This window comes from Pleurodeles waltl, chromosome 2_2 (assembly GCF_031143425.1).
Source record: "Pleurodeles waltl isolate 20211129_DDA chromosome 2_2, aPleWal1.hap1.20221129, whole genome shotgun sequence".
NCBI classification, from domain to species: domain Eukaryota; kingdom Metazoa; phylum Chordata; class Amphibia; order Caudata; family Salamandridae; genus Pleurodeles; species Pleurodeles waltl.
In genome coordinates this window covers 308,499,142-308,521,817 of record NC_090439.1, presented here as the reverse complement: position 1 = coordinate 308,521,817, position 22,676 = coordinate 308,499,142, and the positions used below count along the sequence as shown (strand labels likewise).

At 43.8% G+C, this 22,676-nt stretch overlaps 1 protein-coding gene across 1 annotated transcript in view; it reads left to right on the top strand.

The window, feature by feature from the left end:
- Positions 1-19,129, top strand: part of C2_2H18orf21 (chromosome 2_2 C18orf21 homolog) — a 153,899-nt gene extending 134,770 nt beyond the window's left edge. Inside the window, exons 4-5 of the mRNA XM_069219775.1 lie at positions 3,608-3,789; positions 18,486-19,129. Of these exons, the coding sequence (XP_069075876.1) occupies positions 3,608-3,789; positions 18,486-18,639 (336 nt within the window). The 3' untranslated portion in view covers positions 18,640-19,129. The remainder of the gene's footprint in view (positions 1-3,607; positions 3,790-18,485) is intronic.
- The last annotated feature ends 3,547 nt before the right edge of the window (positions 19,130-22,676 follow it).

Sequence of the window (22,676 nt, the reverse complement as noted above, 5' to 3'; positions counted from 1 at the left end):
TACAAAGTGACATACAATGGTGGAAATCGAGACAAGTGACCTTAAGAAGACCATTCAAGACACCAACTCCAACAGTGACCATCACAACAGATGCATCTCACGAGGATTGGGGAGCACACACAGGGAAACTGAAAGTACGGGGACAGCAGAACAACACGGATGCGCTGAAGCACATCAATTTCCTGGAAATGAAGGCAGTGTTCTAGCCCTAAAAGCCTTCCAGGCTCACATCACAGGAAGAAATGTGACAACAGACAACACTACAACCATGTTCTACCTGAACAAACAGGGAGTCACAAAATCATACATCTTGAGCAAACTAGCTCAAGAAATATGACCGTGGGCAATTTCAAAGAAGATCACCCTGTACACTGCCACCTTCCAGGGAAGGAAAACATGGAGGTGGACAGACTACGTAGACTAGAAAGCAGCTCACACAAATGCAAGCTGAAATGAGAAACACTCTAGAAGATATTTGAGCCCTGGGAAAGGCCGACAATAGTTCGGTTAGTAACAGCAGAAAACACAATCTGCCAACACTTCACCTCCAGGTTTCAGCACCACCGGTCAGAATGGAATGAATGCCCTGTCACTAAACCATTTTGATTTTGACCCACCATTTTGTGTATTTTATTTATTTATCTTTTGATTATTTTTTTCTTTGATGTTACTTTATGGTATTGTATGTTTTACCAGTTTCAGAGCACAAATTAATTTTATTATTTGTGTGTCGATCTGACAAAATGGAAATGGAAAGTAATTGTACATTTGGTCTTTTTTAGACTCCGTTAATCCAAGACCATCATGGAACGTATGCAACCACCCTTTTTTCTCTTGCCACGTGATCATATTGAAAGACGCTCCTGTTCAGCATAGGAAAATCCCCTTGGTTGGGGTGAGGGCAAGCACTGCAAGTTTGTCAGTTCTATCAAATCAAAAGATTTTTATATCCCTTGTCGTCTTCTAGATATTAAATTATGACCATGTTTTATGGTCCTCCAGTATTAGAGGATTGTTTGTGATGTTTTGCCACACCTGAGTCGGCATTGTAAGACCATAATGTGCTCTACCTGTACTGTATTTTTATATTGCATGTCAATATAATGTATTATATTCTGTTCATAGTTTATGCAACCTTTGATTGTTTCTACGTAGTTGATACTATTTTTTTATAACCGGAAGATGGATGATGGTGTCTAGGGCATTTCCAGAAGTAAGTTAAAGTAATAAGCTAGTTTACAAGCAAAGTTGGGAAGTGCTGGAGGATGAAAGGAACAAATGATGTCTTTTAATCGTATAAGCATGGTATACGGATTTGTAAGTGACCTTCTCAGTTCATTATTTTTGGACTTAGTAAAAGGTGCTTTTAGAATTATTTTTGTTCTGTCAGTGACCATTGATCTCAGAGCCCGAACCACTGTCTCATAACATCTGTTTGCGTCAGCTTCAATGCCTTTGGTAGTTGACCCAGTGCAGTTGGATGCACTAAGTAGTTTCATTGACATGAGCTGAAATGTCAGTAAAATCTATATAGTTTTGTTCATCATGTTGATTGCCGTTTTAGCAGCTGCGAATGTGACGACAGCAAACTAGCATATAAATACTACACATTTTATTGAATGACTGACTTACTGGGTCAGAGGAATTTGGCAGTCGTACTGCATCAACGGCAAACAGCAAATCATCACCCCCATGGCTACTTTCACATCAGTAAGTTGAAATTTGCTTGCTTGTTTTATTTGGCCTGCACGTTCAATAATATTAAATAATAATGTGATGAGAATGAGAGAGGTAGGCTGCAATTAGGATGAGTGGTAGGAAGATATCTGGAGAATGTATATGCTTGAGAAAACATTAATGACCACAGACGAGGTCTTTATATTTGTTAAAACTTTAAAGGACAGTTGGGAGTCTTCAACTCCTTTCCTACGACTCATCGTTATTTTTGTTGAATTTATGTAAAATGAATACCTTGAAATGATCAGCCTCTGGGAATTACATCAGTTGACTTATTAGCATTAGGAAAGATGTGAGGATGGTTTGAGCACTTCATAGAATGCTATGAGATCAAAATGAATGGAATATTAAGTGGAAGTTCGGGGAGGGTTTCTATATGGAACATCTTTGGTATTGTTTGCCCACAAACGTTCAAGAGGGGAGACAGAGCAAGTGTATATCATAATAACACAGCTCTCCTGGATACCAACAGGGGCTCATTTTTAGGTCTCATATACAGACAGCTTTTAGCTTTTTGCAAAAGACCTCGAGGACCATACCAAAAACGTGCAGTGTGCTTAGTGTCCACCCATTGCTTGACATTTGTTGCCTTTATTGTCACTATTTTTTACTTACATTTTATTGGATGGCTTGCCTTCTTCTTGTGTTTGACCCTCCCCTGGGGCATCACTTCTTTAGCATCCTTTTGATTGGTTGACTTGTGACTTTTGCTTCCCCTTTACCCTACCCCACCTCCTGCGTTGCTTCTCTATGCGTTTGCGTTCCTTTAAATGTTTTAATTTAGCTTTTTTTTTTAAGGGGCTCGGCACCTGTCATTTGCTGCTGTGACAGTCCGAATTCCCAAAATAGTTTTGCGCGTCTCCGTTGCTTTTGTGGCCCCTGTCTGCTCCCCATTGCTTCTATTCACCATTGTGCGATTCTTAGCATGGTGAAGGAGTCTGTCACTATTTCTACTATTTTAAAAGACTTATCGAAATATCTACATTGCAAGAATTGCCTTTTGTATATGTAACATGTAAAACACACTTGGTACATGTGATTTTCTTTCACTTGAAGCAAAAAGAGTTTGGATTTTTCCTCAATAAGGCCACGACTAAACCGTGTTCCTGCGCCAATTAAAAAATCATCTAACAATAGTGAGAGGTGGTTTCTCACTGTACACTGATACAGCAACTATGTTAAGCAGACTCTGCTTAAGTGGATCATTACAGAACATCAAGCACAATGAAACAAGGACCATCAGAACCTTTTAGGGACAGGTCCCACAACTGTCCACATTACAAGTTAAATTCTTTACAACCGTTCACTTCATGTTAAAAAAAACTGTAACACCATGCTATAGTACAGTATTAAGTAAGACTTGTACATCCTAAAGTAGAACATGTAGATAAGGGATTAAGTTCATAACCCATGCGTCTGACTTGAACCTGCCCCCAACCGAAAAATAGCACTTTTGTTGTGTTTTTTTTGTTTGTTTTTAAATCCACCAATTGCTGTTTTTTATGAGCAAGTTCGGGTATTTGTGAGTGGCATGTGTTAGCTCAGTATGTGGTTGCTTATATAAACAAACGTCTTTATATAAGTTAGGAAGATTACATGGTGGAGCCTTAAGGTGATTTTCCTATTCAAAGGTATGGTAGCCATTGAAATGAACTTAATAAAAATATAAATGCTAAATATAATGATACTTTGGCACGTGTGTATTAAGCCTTCATATTTCAGTTGAATAATTATTTGGGTACTCATTTGTTAGTTTATTATATCATTTATTGCTTCTGAGTCATTGATATTTGAATAATAATGTTCTTTCAATGGTAAGCTTTTCAGGAAATCTAAGTTTTTTTGCCTTCTTTTTTCTAACCCTTTAAAGGTCATCACATGCAACATGTGCAAAAAAAGTAGGAAACACCCTGGTGAAACCAGACATTTTCTAGTATCAAACAGCCCCAGTACTCCCAAGGCCAAACATGGCATGAAGACGCCACCAGAACTAAAGAAGACTCCGGCTTCTGGGAGCAAGTCAAACCTTTCCAGTCCAGCTTTAACTCCCAGGTACCACATATTTGTTGAAGAGGCATTAGTTGGTGTTGAGGGATAGAGGTTCAACACCTGTTATAAGCCATCCAAATTCCTCCACTGTTAAACATATCTTTTGGGAGGGGTTGGCATAGTTACGTTTTGTAATGTAATTTACGTTAAAGAAACACTAGAAATTCACTGAAAAAACACAAACGTTAAAGTTATGTTATTGTGAGGTGAAACTATCAATTTAAATGTCACATTTCAAACAAAAAAACACTGAAATTCACCAGTTAGTTATTTCAAGTCACTATAATTTGTGCCCTTGCAGTGCAGTGTTTATTACCTCACATATTGCATCACTCATGATATGTTCTAGGACTTCATTTGTAACATCAATGATGACAACTGAAATTATATCATTGATGACAACATTGTGCATGGCGAGGGAGCGAATCATGTAGACGCTCAAATGGATAGCATTCTGTTATTTGCAGTTAAACCGTATTGAATTGTGTCATTTGTGTAGCCCTTACTGCTCTTATGTGGGGCGATGAAGCACTCATCCACTGAGTTAGCACATTATGCTGTGTGGGTGTGTGTTTGGCAGTGTGTTGTCTTGTCTTGGAACCTAGGTTGAAGTGTTTCCATGGCATGTGTGATGTCTGTCGAGGTGCGATTATCATATTATGGGATGCACTAGTTGGCGGTGAAATGAATTAGGAAGTGCGAGAGATGAACGTGCATTTTTAGGTCTAGCGTAAGCGTACAACCTCTTGTATACTTTTAAGTATAGTTCTTCTTCGGGCTTCCATCTATTTCATTCGTTAGCTTCAGTGTCATTTAAAATCCTTGCTTGCTAGTGGTCAGCCATGCCTCTTTGTCCATCCTTCTTCTGTGTGAAAGCAGGGACCAAATACTGTATAATTACACCTTGTCCTGTTTATGTGGTATGTAGGGGACATTTTTTTTTCCTTTGTTTCCTGCACCTGCCTAGGGAAGCTTCCCTTTTCATTTGCAGAGCATTCTTGCTCTGAGCGTAGCTGTAAAGAAGGCTATAAATTAGACTGTTATCTTGGTCATAGTGGTTTTTGTGGGCTCTCTGCACCCTCTCTCAGCTGCCTGGCCCCCGCCCTTCCTTGGCCCACTGCCAGGGGGTGGAAATTCTCTCTCGCTCTCTCTCTCGCTCTCTCTCTTTCTCTCTCTCCTCTCTCTTTCTCTCTCTCCTCTCTCTTTCTCTCTCTCCTCTCTCTCTCCCTTCTCTCTCTCCCTTCTCTCTCCCTTCTCTCTCTTCTCCTCTCTCTCTCTTCTCTCTCTCCCCTCTCTCCGTTAGGAACTTAGAGCAGCTCTCGGAATAGAATCCTCTGAAAGCCAAACTTTTACCTGGAGGTCTGGAAGACCACAAATTGAGACAGATGTATAGAAGTCTTGTTCACTGCACGCCTAATACATCTAGGAATCCCAACCACGAATGAAAGCAGGACCTTGGCACCCTGGAGATGAGGACAGAGCCGAAGCTCTGGCCTCCCTGCGCCATACGTTTGCAGCTTCATTCTGCTTAATTCAATTGCATTATCTGTATCTGACCTATCCTTTAAGGTGCAGACTCTGGAAGATTGGGACCACTGCTCCTCCCTCCCGTCTCTGATGCACTACCCAGAAGGGAGACGTCATGCACATGAAAAGTTTGTGCAAGTGTCTGGAACCATTCTGGAGGCAGGTGATTTCTTTAAGCATGGTCCTGGAAACATCAATCCCCTTCGACCCAAAACTAGCTCTCTTGCATATCACCGCTTCCTTGACCTGAATCAGCATGGCCAGATACTTCAGCGATTGGGCCTGACGGTGGCCAATAGAGACATTGCTCGCTAATGGAAAGATAGGGATCCACCCTCGGTGGAGTCTTGGCAGGAGGATTTTGATTGGTGCATTAGCAGAGAGATCCCCGTGTACATAGCCACAGGTTGTCCCCAAAACCACACTGAAGTCTGTAGGAATTGGGCTGATTACAAAGGCATCACTCTTGGCTCCGGCCCACAGCCAGCAGCCACCTTAGACATGGAAATTCGGCATACAAGGGCTGATACACAGTTGTTAATCATACAGGCTTGGGGACGTGCATGTGAGAGACGAGCTTGGTTGGGGGGTAGCACTGAGTAAGAGACATGGGTACCATACGCCATACTGCTCTTTCCCTGTTTTGCTTATTGTGATACCAAACACACCAAAATTAATAAACGTTTTTAAAAAAATACTAAGGGGTAGAGTGTAGCAGTCTTTGCAATGGTTCTGGTAGAGTGTGCCCTCACTCTACCCCGGAGTGGATGCTTTGCGGTGTCAAGGTGAATGAAAGTTTGATGCTGATATTACTAGGGTGGTCCAAGATGCAAATGACTGGTTTTTAACTCCATTTCCTGACACATGACATGTGCTTCCATCTGGAGTGGAGTCAAGGTTGGGGTCATTTTATTATGGATGTTTGTTGGTTCATCTGATCCTTTCTACTTGGATACTGAAAACATACATACCAACATTTTAGAACAGTAAACTGGGAGATTTTGAAAAGAAAAATATGGGGAATGTATTTTCACAATTTTCTTCTATTGAAGCAGAGGAAATTTCAGACAGGAGACAGCCAAAATAAATCAATTTTTGGCTTTGAATAGTGTGAGTCTCCCACCTGAATGAGGTCTACTAGCAAGTATACAAAAGGAAAAGTGGCAAATAACTTTGTACCTAGTAATTATGATACCATTCGAACAGCTGTAGATCACACATTTAGGGCCATATGTACGAACACATTTTCCCATAGACACAGAATGGGTAAAACCCTTTGATACATCCGGCCCTTAGTCTGGTACATGATCCTCTTGGGCTCCTGAAGTGAAGACATCTACAATTACACACAATAATCAGTAAATGAAAGACATGGCTAAAATCCACACAAATTTATAAAAATAGAAAATATCTTTATATATGTTTAGGCATAAGAGAAAAATCCTTCATGTTAGTGCGTTTTAAAGTAGAAGTTTTTTTACTTTAAAATGTGGATATAGTGCAATTTATGAGTTCTGTAATGTTACTCTATGTGAGGAAAAACAAGTTCTGCATTCAGGCACTGTTTGATGACTTACGGGACCAATCCCTGAGACTTAAGGTCAGTATTGGGCAAGGGTTAGGACCACACCAAAATTCACTCTGGGCGGCACTGGGGCAGCCGGGTGCAGAGGTGTAGTACGACGTCAGGCGCCCAATGTATTTCAATGGAGATTGATCCCTGTGGAAAAAGGCTGCAGGCTCTAGCCAGAAGGCCAGTCGAGGTCAACAAACAGGTCGGTTACAAACGTGGGGCGCTATTGGGACGTAGGCACACCTTTGCCACCCTTCTCCACAGGTCAGGGGTGACATATGTAGAGGTGTCACCTGGTGTTAGGTTTCTGTGTCCAGTGAGTGCTCACAGTTGAGGGGTCCTGTGGTCTGAAGCTGCAGGCGTCGTTGGGGAGTCCAGGAGGGATGAAACCACAGTGGACTCATGTCTTGCATCTTTATTGAAAACAGGTAGTCCTCCCAGGTTTCTAGAGTCACAGATGCAGAATGAGTCGACTCTTGGTGCAGATTTCATCGAGCGATGCAGACATGCTGGTGGGGTTGGTACCAGGTCAGCTGCTTCTTTTCTCCTCTTCTGCTGTTGCGGCTTTTCAGGGTACTTGGTCTTCTTAGGTTGTCAGGATCTGCTTCTCCGGTGCCGGGGGCTCCCCTAAATACTGAATTTATGGGGGTGTAGGGTTTTAGCCAATGGGCTACTGATTCACTATGCCCCCTATAGGACCACTTTCTGTGGGAAGTGGGCATAACCCTGTCCCAGAATTCCTAAGTATGTCATCACCAAGAGGGCTACTTCTGAAAAATCGTGTCCACGTAGCAGTAGCCCACCTTAGGGGTGATACTAGCCTGAGGGTGGCATGCCTACCTGGCTCGCTAATTTTCCCACCTGTCCAGATGCCAAATGGGCCCTGGACAGGGGTGGGGGGCTTCCTCTCCTGTGAACGGATCCAGATTTGCATTTCAAAGACTGCAGCCTTTTGAGGCTTGCTGCCTTAGGAAGGCTAATCAGCAGGTCATCCTGTGGGACGGGGTGTTACACCCTCTTCCTGGACAGGCCTTTTATTCTTGACCTCCTGAGAGCATAGGGCTCTCGCTCTAAGGGAGAGGTGTCCCGGGTGACAGGCTGGCAGAAACTGGTCAGCGAGCACATGAGAACCTGGTAGTGTTTTAGGGGGCACCTCCAAGGTGCCCTCTGGGTGTAGGTATTGGTAAATCCAACACTGGCATCAGTGTAGGTTCACCAATACAAGATGTTGGATACCAATCATCCCTATCTTCAGTGAAGCCATCAGGTACCTGGGGAACTTGTATTGCCCTGTGTCCAGCACATGCATTTAAAATGGCTTCCCTAGTCACTTACTACATCTGAGAATCAGCAAAGACATAGCAGGGGCATATCTGCTCATGCAGATATGCCCTCACATGTAATATAATGCACCCTGCCTAAGGGCTGTAAGGCCTGCTAGAGGGGTGACTTACATATTTTACATGCAGTGTTTTGGAACATGGTTCACAGGCTGTGTGCCAGGTCTTATTTTCACTTTTGTCTGCACCAAAACACACAGCCTGCAATGGCAGTCTGTTATGTGCTTGGTGAGGGGTCCCTTAGGGTGGCACAATTCTTGCTGCAGCCCTTAGGGACTCCAGGCCCTAGATACCGGGGTACCATTTATTAGGGACTTAGAGAGCGTGCTAAAGGGTTTGCCAATTGGGGAAATAACTGAGCAGTTTTGGGAAAGAGATCTGGCACTGTGGACCTGTTTATCAGGAACCCAGTACACTTTCAGTCGAAATCACATCACACGTACCGGGCAAAAAGTGGGGAGGGGGGGCAACTGCTTGAAATTGGGCCTCTAGTTGGCAGAGGTGTACACCCTGTCGAAGTAGGGACAACTACACTAGTCCGGTCAAGTCAATTACATGAGCTAAATTAACTGGTACTCATCCTCTGGTAGCTTGGCGCTGAGCAGGCAGGCTTAATTTAGAAGGAAACGTGTAAAGTATTTGTACAACACACACAAAATAACACCGTAAAAACACCACAAGAGTCTCCACACAGATTTAGAAAAATAGATGATATTTATCTGGTTTAAAGAAGACTAATACAACAAAAATTCAATTAATAGCAATACAATATGGAATTTAGAAAAAAGTACAATCACTGCAGTGTTGTCAAGATTAAGCGTAATTTGGATGGGGCTCAGAATACAGCCATTACTGTATTTTTTAAAGAGTATGTGTATCCTTTAATGAGAGTGCAGTGTGAGCTACCCAGGGCCATGCAAAGCCAGCCCAAGAATGGGATTCAAATCGCCAAAGGTGTTGTTTCTTTCATTGCAGAGAGCACAGTGGAAGCGCTGGACCACTCAGTCTGTCATGAAGTCGGTTGCGTTGCTGCCCCCATAATCAGTATGGTGCCCCTAGTACAAGCTGCATGGTTCCTGAACCTGGGTTGAAGTGTTGGAGCTCTAATGAGCTTTTATGCAAAGGTTTGCAGTGACGAGCTTCCCTCACTGGGTCCGCGACTCCAGATCTGAGCCTGCTGCTGTATGGCTGCCAGTGCTGTGGGTGGGACTGGCGGTTGGAGTCCGGGCCGCTGGTGCGTTTGTTCACAAAGCTCACAATGAGGGTCAGGTTAGCACTAGTGAACGGCTCGCTCAGGGGTAAGCGGGCCAGTGGCACACGCTTTAGCTGATCAATTTGGGCAGTGTATTGAACAGTGCAAACAGGTGAGAGCGCTCCTGGCCCCGGGGATCATCACTTGGTCCTAGGGGGAGCGCCACACTCACCTTTTCGGCGATGGGAAGTCCAGATGGTAGTTCTACTAGGTCGACTAGGTCTCTGATGTCAAGGAGACCCTCAGTTAAACCATAGGCAAGTCAGCAAGCACTTGAAGACACTCTGGAAGGGATGATTAGTCCTTGGGGTGCAGGGCAGAGATCAGCAGGCAGCAGGGCAGCACAACAGGGCAGAACAGCAGTTCCTGGGAACAGTTAGGTCTGGCAGAGTAATTATCCTGGCACACAGCAGTCTTTACTCTTGCAGAGTTTCCTTGAGTCCAGAAGTGTACTGTCTTAGTGGGTCAAGGGGCCCAGTACTTATATTAGAAAGTGCCTTTGATGTTGGGGAGGACTACAAAGGAGTCCTGTGAAGTGCACAGGTCTTCCTTTCAGCTCAGCCTTGGCTCCAGATTGTCAGTGAGGGGTAATCAGCCCCTTTGTTTGGGCTCTGGTCACTACCCTTTGAGATGTAAATGTGAGCCCTTCCCAACCTCTTCCCCAGGAAGACCCATCAGTATGCAGATGAATGCAGATGTAGCCGAGTATCCTATGTTGTGGGTGTGTGAAGGGTATGACTAGTGTAACTGTCCACTAACCCCGCAAGACGTGTATTGGAGATAGGCTGTAGGCACACATGGCACAGAGTGCAGAGGAATGTCCACTTTCTAAAAGTGACATTTCTGAAATAGTAATAATAAATCCGACTTTACCAGAAAAAATGATTTATTATTACCATTCCAATGGTGCTGAACATGATGCAGCTACTCCTCTCAGACCAGGAATTACAACATAAAGATATTATAAGGAATTCCCAATGCTGGCCTATGAGAGCGGCAGGCCTCATAGTAATGAAAAATGACTTTGAGTTTTTCATTACTAGAACATGAAAACTTAAAGGTACATGTCCTGTCTTTTGCTTAAATCCCACCCTTCCCTATCGGCTACCTAGGGCCTACCATATGGGTGACATATGTAAGAAAAAGGGAGCTCTGGGGTTAGCAAGAGGTTTTTAGATGCCAGGTCAGGGTGGCACTCAGACTGCACACATAGGCTGTGCAGTGGCAGGCATGTTTGCAGAGCTACTTAAGTGGATGGCACAATCAGTGCTGCAGGCCCACTTGTAGCATTTAATGTACAGACCCGTGGGTAAGTGGTATACCACTTTACAGGGGACTTATAGGTAAATTAAGTATGCCAATTGTGGATACATCAGTGTTTCTATGTTTAGTGGAGAAGCACATTCACTTTAGCACCGGTTAGCAGTGGTAAAGTGCTCAGAGTCCTAAGACAAACAAAAAGATATAGCAACAAAACAGGAGGTAAAAAAGCAAACAGTCTGGGATAAGACCACCCTAAAGATGCCAGGTCTAATAGTAACCATGTCAAAAAGAGTCACTTTCCTACAGTAAGGTTTTTTGGAATCGCCTGAATGCTGCTAGAAAAAATGATATATCCAGAGGTCTGCTATAGACGTCTGGCAGACGTCTGGCATAATGAGGGAGCTGATGTATTTAAAGACTAACATGATTAGAAAGGTGCTCTATACAAATCCCAGGTAGGAAGGTATGTTCTGAGTACAGCTTAATCAGGAAGATTGCAAAATCAAAGCCTTTCTCAAAACAAAGCTCTTGCGCATTCAGAGTAGCTATTTTCAGACCGCTGATAAAATATGAATGCTGCCATAATTTGGCACCTCACTGCATGGCGCAAAATGGGACAAATTGCTTATTTTTTACTGGACAGGTGGATATACGAAGCATCTTGTCATTTGGACAAGTAGATATTTTATAAAATTCAGTACTACTTCTGTTTATAAAAATACTTTAAGAGTACACATTTTTCATCCTTTTTGTACCCAAACTTTGTTTTTAAAGTTCTTTCCAACACAAACCAACTGTGACTAAAGGGCTAAATAATAGTTATTTTAAATTGCACTTTCTTTTCATTCTTCATCTCTTTTGAATCATTTATACTAATAAAACCAAATCTGTTCAAGCAGTAACAAGTGTTTGAAATACCTTCCATTATAATATTTTTTAATAACACCATAGTCCGGGGGCGCAGCTCAGCAGAGTAAAACGGAGGACGCTGTCTTCTGAGCTTCATGACCATCCTCAGATCAGCGAGCATAATCTGTGGCATGCTGGGTGGCCTACGTGAAGCCACAGTCTGGGAATATCCCAGTCACCCTCGCAACTCACTGGGGAGCCACACCAGAAGATGGCAGACTGGCGAACCAGAATAGGTGGCAGTGGACCGACGAAGATAAGGCAACCTGCCAGGGCATGGCAGCGGTGTAACAGAGCACAAGGCTGGCCAGATGGTGGGCGAGCAGTGGTCAGGATAGGGGGCAGACTGGGCTGCCCGTGGTGAGCGGGTGAGCCCAAGCGCCTGAGGCCTGCTGCAACATCTGGCCTGTGAGAAGGCAAATGACTCTCTACCCCGGGGAGCTCCTACCTCCTTGCCCGTCGCCGCAGGGGCCCCATATGATGTAGTTATTTTTGTAATCCTGCTTCCAAAACCACAAGTGAGACGTGGTGGCTTTGATTCTGGGGCTAGTGGAACTTACCGTGCACGCCTATCTCGCTTCTGCATGTAACTAAATCACTATAAAGACCAAAAGAGTCTCTTTTTTCTCCGAAAAAATTTCTTCCTCTGACTTTCTGGTAATGGGGCAGTATATCTGAGAATTATGAAACTAACTTGACCACTTCATCTCCATCATAGGAAGAAACAAGGTAAGTTGAAAGATGTACTTAAGGAAGGCATGATCATCTCAGATCAGACTGCTAAAGCAACCAGAGCTTTGCGGATCTGAAGGTTGGTGCTCTCCATCATGGTCTGTCAGTATGATCTTCCTGGCTCAGGCGTGCCTCTCTCGCACTCTCTCTTTCTCTCACTCTCTCTTTCTCTCTTTTTCTCGTTCTCTCTCTCCTCAGATCATGGATGTGCCTTTTTTCAGGATCTTCTTTACTTAGCACTCCCGTCGAATAAAAAATCCAGCATTTGAAGATGAAAAGAAAGACCATAAAGTCTGTTTGGCTGGAGAAAGGTAAACAGTTCCCCCAAAGTCAAGCTTAGGAGCATATAGCAGAGGTCAGCAGCAACAACCAAAGTTAAAACATTTTTTCAAAGGCAGAGTGTACCTAGGAGTAAGAGGGTTTCAACACCCTTCTGCGTTCATGGCTAGGGCCTTCTGTAAAACAATGACTTGACTAACCTACCACCACCACAAAGCAGGTCTGCAGTAGAGAACATTCACAACCACTTTATGTGGTGGCAGATAACAAAAAGTTAAGTGGGCGCTCAGTAAAAGAGGGAACAGATACATTCTATTACACTTCACCCAGCATTCACCAATGTTGTTGAGTCATATTCTCCTAGATGAGCTGGTGCTGGTTGTAACCCTCGTTTTCTTGGTAAAAAGGAAACTTCGAGGCGAGTGGGCGAGTGTACTGATCCTAGACATCAAGCACATAAACAGGTTGGTGAAGAGAGAAAGATTCAGGATGGTGGCCAATTCACAACTTTTTCTGCATCTCCATCAGGGAGACTGGGTGATGTCCATAGATGTCCAGCATGCACATTTTCACATCTCAACATGCAAGAATCACAGGACGTTCCTGAGGTTTCAGGTGGCAAGTCATGCTAACAAAATCAGCGCCTCAAGTGTACTTGAAGTGCATGACAGTGTCAAGAGCAGTTCTGGCATTTAAAAAAAGCATTGTCTCTTATCCAACCTGCACGACTGGCTGGTATAAGGCAGTTAATCAAAACTTAACATGACACTCATTTACCTCCAGATATACTGTCAGACCTGAGTCTGCAGATCAACTTGTCCAAGTCTGTCCAACAGCCTGTTTATTTTAGCCAGTATCTGGGAACTACATCGGACACACAATTTACAAAAGTATTTTCTTTTAGTGGACAGGGTAAATATTCAGCTCCTGAAATACAATCGAGATGTGAAGGTCAGGCAAGTCTAATTCCAACGTGTCAGAATGGCTTTGCACATTTTCATGGTTTAACACACTAAGTTTATTTCCGTTTCCATCTGCACAGGAAGTGCATCACTTGTTTCCACTTCAAAACTGTCTTTAAAATAAGAAGCCAAGCAAGAGGGCTTATTTCCATCTTCTATTTGCACAAGAAGTGACAGTGGATTTCGCATCATCCATCTGTACTCACCATCCATTTCACAGAAAGTGACATCACTGGTTTCAAAACAAAACTGTCTTTAAAAAGGAAATCAAGGAAGGGGGCTCATTTTGTTATCCATCTGCACAGCTGTGACATTGTTAAAATGTCCATTATTCATGTGCACAGTAAGTGATATCACTTCTCTCCCTCCCTGGACCTACTTTTTTTTTTTTACTTTAGTTTATTGGCATTTGGTTTAAAAAAAAAAAAAAAACACATCGGTTAACTTTTCCATCATACTTGTTATCATTTACCTCTAAAACACAGAGTATGCTACAGCGGCACAAGTGCTGCCTCAGTGATCATGTGGCTAATAGCATGGAGCATGGTCAGGTGGCTGAGGTCTGGTCCCTGTCCCCTTCCAGTGTCCCTCATGTGTGGGTGTGGTCTAAGGTATGTGAGGTCATGTACTGGTGTTTCCGTTTAGCCGTAGTCGTCAAAGTACTACAGTCGTGGTGCGACGTCTATCCTGCTCTCTTCTGATGTGCATTTGGAAATTCCCAATATCAGTGATTTGTAATGCCAGAGCAAATTCTAACTAACTGTGTTTCATGAGGGGAAGGGTGGTGAGGGTCGACACTAGCATCAGAACAGGCTTGCTTCATGATCATGTCGCCCATCTACAGAAGGAGCGGGGGCAGGCCATCCGGGGAGAGGAGAGAGGGCAGGGTCATAAATCCAACATCCAGTTGCTCAGGTTCTCACCTTTCTTCCTCCCCGCTTCTAAGTATTTAATCTCTGCTCTCATTCCCATTCCAGGCCGTTACTTCATTTCACGCCCAGCTCCTCTCCTGCTTAGACTCTGTCTCCGTTGGGTGCTCCCATTCGTTGACTACCTCTGTTCACCGGTCTGATATGGGACATCTACATACCCCCAAGGACTCCTCCCTTATAAGCACCCTCTCTTCGGCTCTAGCCCACACCATCACAGATGTGAACCTTGGGCCACATCATCACCTTCCATGCCCTGGCAATTCTCCTTTTGGCTAGTATCAGGGCAGGTCCAGGGAAGATAGTCAACAGGAATGTCTCAACAGTGTTCTTCAGCGAGTGGTCCAGGGGCACATTGAGTCTCGCCAGTACCTGCTCCCAGTATCTCCGTAGGTTTGCACACCCCAGATTATATGAAGGAAGTCTGAATCCAGTCCTGTGGGCACGACCTGGGCTCACCCCCGTAATTTTCTCTAAGCCTGTGCGGTGTCAAGTAAGTTCTGTAGGTGTAATTATACTGAATGTACTTCAGTCGGGTGCTACGCAACACCTTTTGCGATACGCCTGTAGCCTCACCCATTCTGCATCCGAGAAATCCTCACAGGCCCTACTTAATGGTGGACACAGAGTAGATGCATTAAAGGCAAACAAGTCATCTGTGCAAACCCTGTGTCCACGCACAGGTAGCCTGTCTCAGAAGGGACTCTGAAGGGATTATAAATTACTGTTGTGTTCGACTTATGCCTACAGGGTACAGTTAGGTACCAATTTAAAGATAAAGATGCAGCCTGAGCGTGAATTTACACTCCCCAACATCCCACTTACACTGTCGCTTTAAGATTTGTCGTGTTTGCCTGGCTCCAATCAGACTGAGATTCAAGGTATGTCAGGTTAATTACTCTTCTCCCCAGCAGAGTAATCAAAGGCCTCCCAATGCAAGAGAGCAACGAACAGTGTTTGGCCGAGTTTCTCAGAAAGGAAATGGTGGGAAAGAAATCTGCACTTGTTAATTAGCTTGTCACACTGCACAAGGTCTGGGACAGCCCAGGCCCACTGGAACAGAGGAGGAGGGACAACATAGGAGGGACTCACCTTTGAAGTTTTGATGGGAAGGGATCAGGTAGTTTTGTCATCTAGGGGTGGTACTGAGGCACTCAGGGTAGCTCTTTCCATAACAATTTGAAGTCGCCATATTGGATTGTCCCTGAATGCTGTGTAGTAGGGTTGCGATAGGCATGGAGTGATACGGCATCCTTGTATTGGCTAAGGGTGCCCTATTTGTAGAATCCAACTTAAAAACGTCTGCACAAGAGAGAGAGAGTTAAAAAAGACACTGGACCTGGGAGTGGTGATGGGGGAAAATGCCCAGCTGAAAGAAGCCTCCTAATGGCCTGCAAGGATGGACTTTAGGGCTTTTACTCTAGCTGACCCGCAGGACTAGGATGGGTCTGGTCTCTCCAGGGCCAGTGGCACTGGCCCCCTTATACCCACTGAGGGACAATTGGAGGAATGTACATGCTGGTAACCCTGGTTGGTTCCCTTGGAGAATTTTGTGGACTGGTCCTGAACTCTTCTGACCCAGCGGTGCCCTCCAAGAATCGAGGAGGTTCTGGGACCTGGGTGTCTAGCAGGGAGGTGTTTTTCTGGCTGGTTGTGGAAGGGCTGCGCAAGATGCCTCCACAAGAAGGAGAAGAACACCAGTAGCCAGGTCAGGCAGACAGGTGTGGCACAGGGGGGGGCCAGAAAATCCAGCTCCCCATTAACAGGGTCCTCTTTAGATGGCAAGAGGGTTGACGAGATCGCAGCGGTAAACAAACCAGAAAATTGTGAAAATCGGCCCTATAAGCCTGACAAACGGGTCTGCAGAGTTTGACCCTCATGGAAGGAGAAATGAAGATCCTGAGTGCATAGCACTCCATTGCATCTCCTAAAAATACCCTCAGGGTGGGCCAGGGCCTGGCACTTCGATTTTCCAATATTTCCCAGAGGAGGGGGTGTGCGTCGCCCCTGCTACCCCTGGATTGTCCGCCCCTGGGGGTCCTATCCTCCTGAGAGCTAACGGAAATCATAGCCTTTCTCTGGGACCCCATCTCCTGAGATAGGTGCCTGTGCGCTAGGTGTGTCGCCGCCCCCTTTGTGAGTGTCTGGGGCTGCAGGCCGTAGAGGGTGGGAGCAGAAGAGTCGAAGCAGATTATATGGTGGCTCCCAATCGTTGCTTGTGAGCAAGGAGCCATTGGGGCAGCGCTGGAGTGGGCTCCTTGCACTGCCCGGTGGGATTTAAGAAAATGTATATATTTTTTTAAAGGCATGTGGTGCGAGGCTGTTGAGGAAAAAACAAATTGTCAGAACCACTCATTACAAATTCACTGCTCCCCAAGGGAGCACCCACATTGATTTACAAAGGGGCTAACTTACATATTAGTTGGCTTTTGTGGTGCCACAAAATAGGCGGCGCACCACCATCATATTGTTAATGTATTGTGCGGGCTCCCAGAGGCACAGCAGCTCCCCAGGTATGTTGTTAGTGGCTCAAAATAATGTTCCCAGGGAATTGAATCCCTGACCCCAGGAGAGCTTTGCCTGCATTTTAAAGCACTCCCGGAATTGAACCTTTTGCTCTTATGCTCTGGAGTGCGCGGACCACTTATGGTTGGTCCTGTGACTGCAGTGGCAGTCTAATAGTAGTAAAAAGAACTCTTTGACACTCATGATGACACTCGTTTTTTAATGTAAAATGCTTTAGTAACAGCATTGGTACTGGCAATGCATTGCTTACCATTATAATGAATGTTATTAATCATTAACACTGTGCCTATTTATATAAGTGGGGAGGTACAGCGTTGAATCATTACGCCAGAGCTTTTGCTATATTGTTTATAATGACACCCGTTATATATTGTGATGTTTTATCAAGTGTAGTTGAAAGGGGCGCTTATTGTGGTTTTAGGGTTCAGGCCCACTAGGGGTGTAATGTGATATGAGGGTGTCACCAGAGGTATTTCCATCTGCCTGATATACATATTTGTAATTTAATGCATAGTATTTAGTGATTTGTAGCAGTAGTAGTAGTAGTAGTGTGTGTGTAATAAAATTACTTTTCCTTTTTTATAAAGAAAAATAACTGACTGGATAGTGATTTGAGTGTTGTTGTTGTGAACCAGTGAACTGAGCGTATGAGTCCACACCACCTCTTCTGAGTAGGGTGTGGACTGCTCTGCTTTGCTACCCTGAGAGAGAAGTGCCACAGTGGGGTATTTGGTCCCCAGTAAAAAGACAATAGCTGACTTATTTCTTGTGAAGGGATCACATCCTTCGCATCTATTAACCCAATTTCTTACCCACCCAAATTGAGTGGAAACACAATTGAACCTTCATTGGAAATGTAGGTGATGATTTTTCCTTACGTTAGGTGTTATTGCTACAAATATTATGCATTACACTATCAAATTTATCAGGATTATATTTTAAATACAACATACTGGTACATCTACACCACTCCGCCCTTCATCCAACCCCTTACATGTTCTGAGTTGCATGGCAAGGGATGTACCATGGCAGAGCTGGCACACCACGAGCTCCCCCCTCTAAAATCCAATCCAATTTTCGCACCTCAGTCTCCAGTCGTCTACTCGAGGAGATTGTGTGGCTTCACAGATTGCGGTTCTCAGTCTTTAAAACTTTTGGTGCTCTTTGTGAAAGCACCCGTCTTCTTATTTCTCCTCCCTATGTCAGATTTAAACAATGCCTCTTATGTCAGAAGTTTTTTCTCGGAAATTGACCCACACTTTTTTTTTTGCATTCTTTCTTTACTGCAAATCATTCAAAGTAAGTGCATAGTCGATGTTGGGGGTCAGCTTGTAAAATGGTGTAATAAAAACTGCTGTTCTGCTCATGATTCTTTTCTAACTTCTAATGTTGAAAATTTAATTTCAGATCAAGCTCATCCGGACATTCCTCGCCATCCGTTTTGGCAAAATCGTTGAAGAAAAGCAAATTTCACTTCTCACGGCTGAAGATGCTGCTTAACCAGGATGAGAAGGAGAAAATCAAAAAAGGGGATCTGCAGAATTTTCTCTCTGCTCTCTGAAATAAAAAAACGTTCTACGATTAAACATAAAACTGGCGTATTCTTAAATACCCAAGATCTTGAGTGCAAGCGGTGTCCAGTAACCAGCAATTCAAAATGTCATAGTGGTGTAGCTCAAGAAGGTGGCCCCCTGATATGTTCTTAGAGAGACAAACAAAAAATAACTTTAAGATTTTTACGAGATCATCAAAATACAGAAGTGCAATTATTTCTTCGTTCTCTGGTTGTTACTTTGCTTTTACGTCTTTAAGTATGAATTAATTATCCCTTTAACGTCCACTTTCAATGTATGACTCTTGTGGAACTGGCTCCCTCGGACTTTGTAAGAACCGTTGAAATGTAACTGTCACTTTAAATATTTTCCATTTTCTGAAATGTATATGGAATGAACGTTGGAAAAAAAGATGTCGAAATAGATCATCGGCCGTGCTATTTTTGACATTTGTAACCGGCAAAATATAAAAAAATATTTCAGACATAAGACTGGCAATACATTGTCCACCTTTAATTTCTCAATTATTGATTCATGCCTACATGCTGTTATTCTGTGAGTATGGTAATTGTAATGTTCCATACAGCTTTCTCGTGATTGTGTTTTTTTACTTTAGTTTATTAGGCTTTTCTCGTTTTTGCATAGCACATCTGTTTGCTGTTCTTCCAGATTTGGATTGTGGCCTATAAACAAATGCATAAATGAAAAGAATAATATGACTGTCAAGGAGCGTTTAAGTTCTGACAAATCCAGCAATCACTGCAATCCCTGAATCCACCTTGCATACACGAAAAAACAGTTAATGGATTCTAACCACTGAGTCAAAAGTTGTGTGATTAATGGTAATTATATATTGCTATATTAAGATTTAAAAAGCAGAACATGTTATTCAACATGTCAGTGTTAAAAGCCTATTGAATACTGTAAAGGCATTTTGTGTATTGAAGAAATACACTCCAAATGAAAGAGTAAATTTTGAAGTTCTTTGCTTGTACAAAACTAGTATGCAAACCACAATTCTGCAGTTGGTTTAAAAGATTTAAGGTTTAATCTAGGGGAGATGGTATTCAGGCTTAATTTTACTTTACGTATTGCAGATTTTGTTTGGCTACACATACGTCCATCTACATGCAGTGGCTGGTGGGGAGCGTCGGTTAGAACATGAGATGATTTGCAGGTCTGTAAATCAGAAACCTTAACAACCCCACCAACTCTGGTTCGCTATAAATCAAAGGACTTTTGTAGTCAGTATACAGTAGGGTGGATTGAAAGTTGACTGGGTGGTGACTCCAGGGCCAATGCCAAGTGTTCCCACCCTTCCCGAAGTCCGAGTATTTGGGGACTTATCAGTTCACTTGTAGAACTTGTTCTGTTAGGCAGAGTATCCTTGGTATTTCGGGCATGTGAGCTCTGGGAATTCATCTGAGATTAATTTTATTAAGGGAGCCCAGGTTTTTAGGTCGAACATAGCAGCACTCAAGCACTGCTTTTCTGACGTGTTGGTATGTATCTGGGCTTTTAACCACGCCCACCCGAAGCCCATCACTATCACTCGTTCATGGGCTTGCCTTTCAAACGTCCTTTGTATTCGTTGGTAAATGCTTCACGTTTGGCCCTCCTTGGGCGGTTTTGTTACCATGTTGGCCATTCAACCTGCTACATGGCTAATTGCACTTTTGCCGATAACTTTGACTGAGAGCTAACTTTCTTTCCTCTTGGGTGTCTCCTTCGCGCACATGCTCATGGCGACTGTGGGGCTTTGAATCGGCTCGCTTATGCCATCTCTTTTACTTCTATTTTCAGTTTGTGTGGTAAGAAAAGTCCAGTTAGGAATTTACAGCGCTAACAGCTCTAACTCGTGCAAACACGCGACCCATTGCGTTGCAAATGCTTGTTTTCAAAGATGGCCTTTTTCCAGATTTATCGAGATGATTTCCATCTCCAGATGCTCCTCCATGCACGTGAGCCAAGCCTGGTAAATGGGAACGTCCTCTTTCCCCCCACAGGGTTATAATGACCTGTTTAGCTGCAGATATAGCTAGTGTACTCTCTATACCTCGGGCTGAGCGTAGGTGGTATGTTATTAAGCCCAGTAGGTTCTATGCAGGAAACCGCATGATGTCTTTGGAGAACATTTTATCAGTGCTGGACATGACCTCATCCCAGTATTTGTGTAGTTTTGGGCATGACCGCAGCAGATGTAAAAGGGTCCCTCGTTGCCCACACCCTCTCCCAAAAGTTGGGCGATTTCATCAGGGACCAAGCCTTTTCACGTGCCGGGGTGTAATAAATGGAGAGTAATAATAGTTAACGTCTCCCTACCTGTGCGCATCCGATAATAAATATCTGTGTACTCCTTATCTGAGAGTGCTCGGTCCAGTTCCCCTCACACCGTCTCTCAGCCAGGGAGCACGAAAAGGATGCTGCCCTTTCCAGTAATTTGTACACATCAGGTAGGAGATGTTTATCATCAGCGTTGGTAATAACCCACTTCTTAAAAGGAGTTAACGCCCCACTAGGGTTAGCTTTGATTGAGGGATGTGTGACCCAGTGTCATATTTGTAAGTAGTGCCAATGTTCGGTCTCGGGAATTCCGTAACCCTCTTACAGTTATTCAAAGCACTGAAGCCCGTACCTGTCATAAAAAATCTCCCACCCGCTTGCAGAGGGCAAAATCTGAGCATCAATATTTAGAAGGAAGATTAGGCTGTGTGAGTTACAGTGGGTGGGATCTTTGCCCCCTTTATGAATGTTAGAGAATACTGCTTTTTACTTCATTGGTGTAAAGGTGCCAGTTTCAGCGAAGGAGTCCTACAGGCATGTGACAGTGGTGCTAGTATTGGGCAAAATAGTTTGTAGATGGTGGCCGTAAAGCTATCAGAGCCAGAGGCTCTTCCCAGGGGCAGTTTGTTGATACTCAAGATCACTTCCTCAACTGTTATCTCCTTCTCAAGAGCAGTTATTTGTTGGTCCATGAGGATATGCAAAGATATCTAAAGATGATACCGGGTCTGGAGTGTAAGAGGAGGTGTAGTAGTGCCTAAAGTTTTCAGGCTTAATTCTGATTTGTGCAGCTCTTCCCTATTTTCAGTCACAATTGTGTTAATGGCTTGCCTTTGTATTTTAGCCCTCAGTTTGCATGTTCAGAGTCCCCCAGTCTTAGTCCTCTCTTTATAGTAGCACTGGTGGAGGCACAGTATGGCATATTTTGCAGTGTCTGTCCATATCTAGTGCCTTAAGCTGTTGTCCACCATGAGTGAGTTGGTGCCAGGTCTTTTTTGAGTTTGTCTGTTTATGGTGGGCCTCTAAGCCTCGTACATACGTCTCCAGTTCTGTCTGCTTCCCCTATATGTCCGAATTATGTTTTGCTGCTAAGGAGACTTAGTTGCCCCTCATGACCGCTTTCAGTGTGTCCCAGAGTGTCCCCATGTCGGACACTGTGTCGTCATTGTCTTTGATAAATGCTAACATTTTTCCTTCCATTTCAGAAAGTTGTTATTATGTCTCCATAGACGGGGATAACTTAATGAAGGAGTAATCCTAGGGGGTCTTCACTCCAGTATTTACCCAGAGACTCTACTAATACCTGTTTGCTCCCTAGAAAAAGTCAAGCCTGGTATATGTTTTATGCGAGCGCGAGTGGTAGCTGTAGTCTTTAGAGGTGGGTGTCAGGCTCTACAAATATCTGAAAGCAGAGTTCCTCTATCCACTTTCGACCCGACTTATAAATGACCCCGTTTGACCCATGCATTGGGCAGACCTTTCCAATTCCGAGTCCAGAGCCACATTAAAATCTCTTACCACCAAAATGTTGGTGCCTTGGGTGACCATTACTACGGCTGGAGCATCTTTTTATGTTCCACTCCTGATTCACATTCAGGGTGTAAAGGGAATACAGCATGAATGTGCAGGATTCCATAGAGATTCTGATGGCCAATAAATGGACTGGGATTTCTGCATGTGTGGTCAGGACCTTCCCTTTAAAATTGTTGGCAAGTTGAATTGGGCCCAGAAGAGAAGAACTGTCTCATTAACCATCGAAATC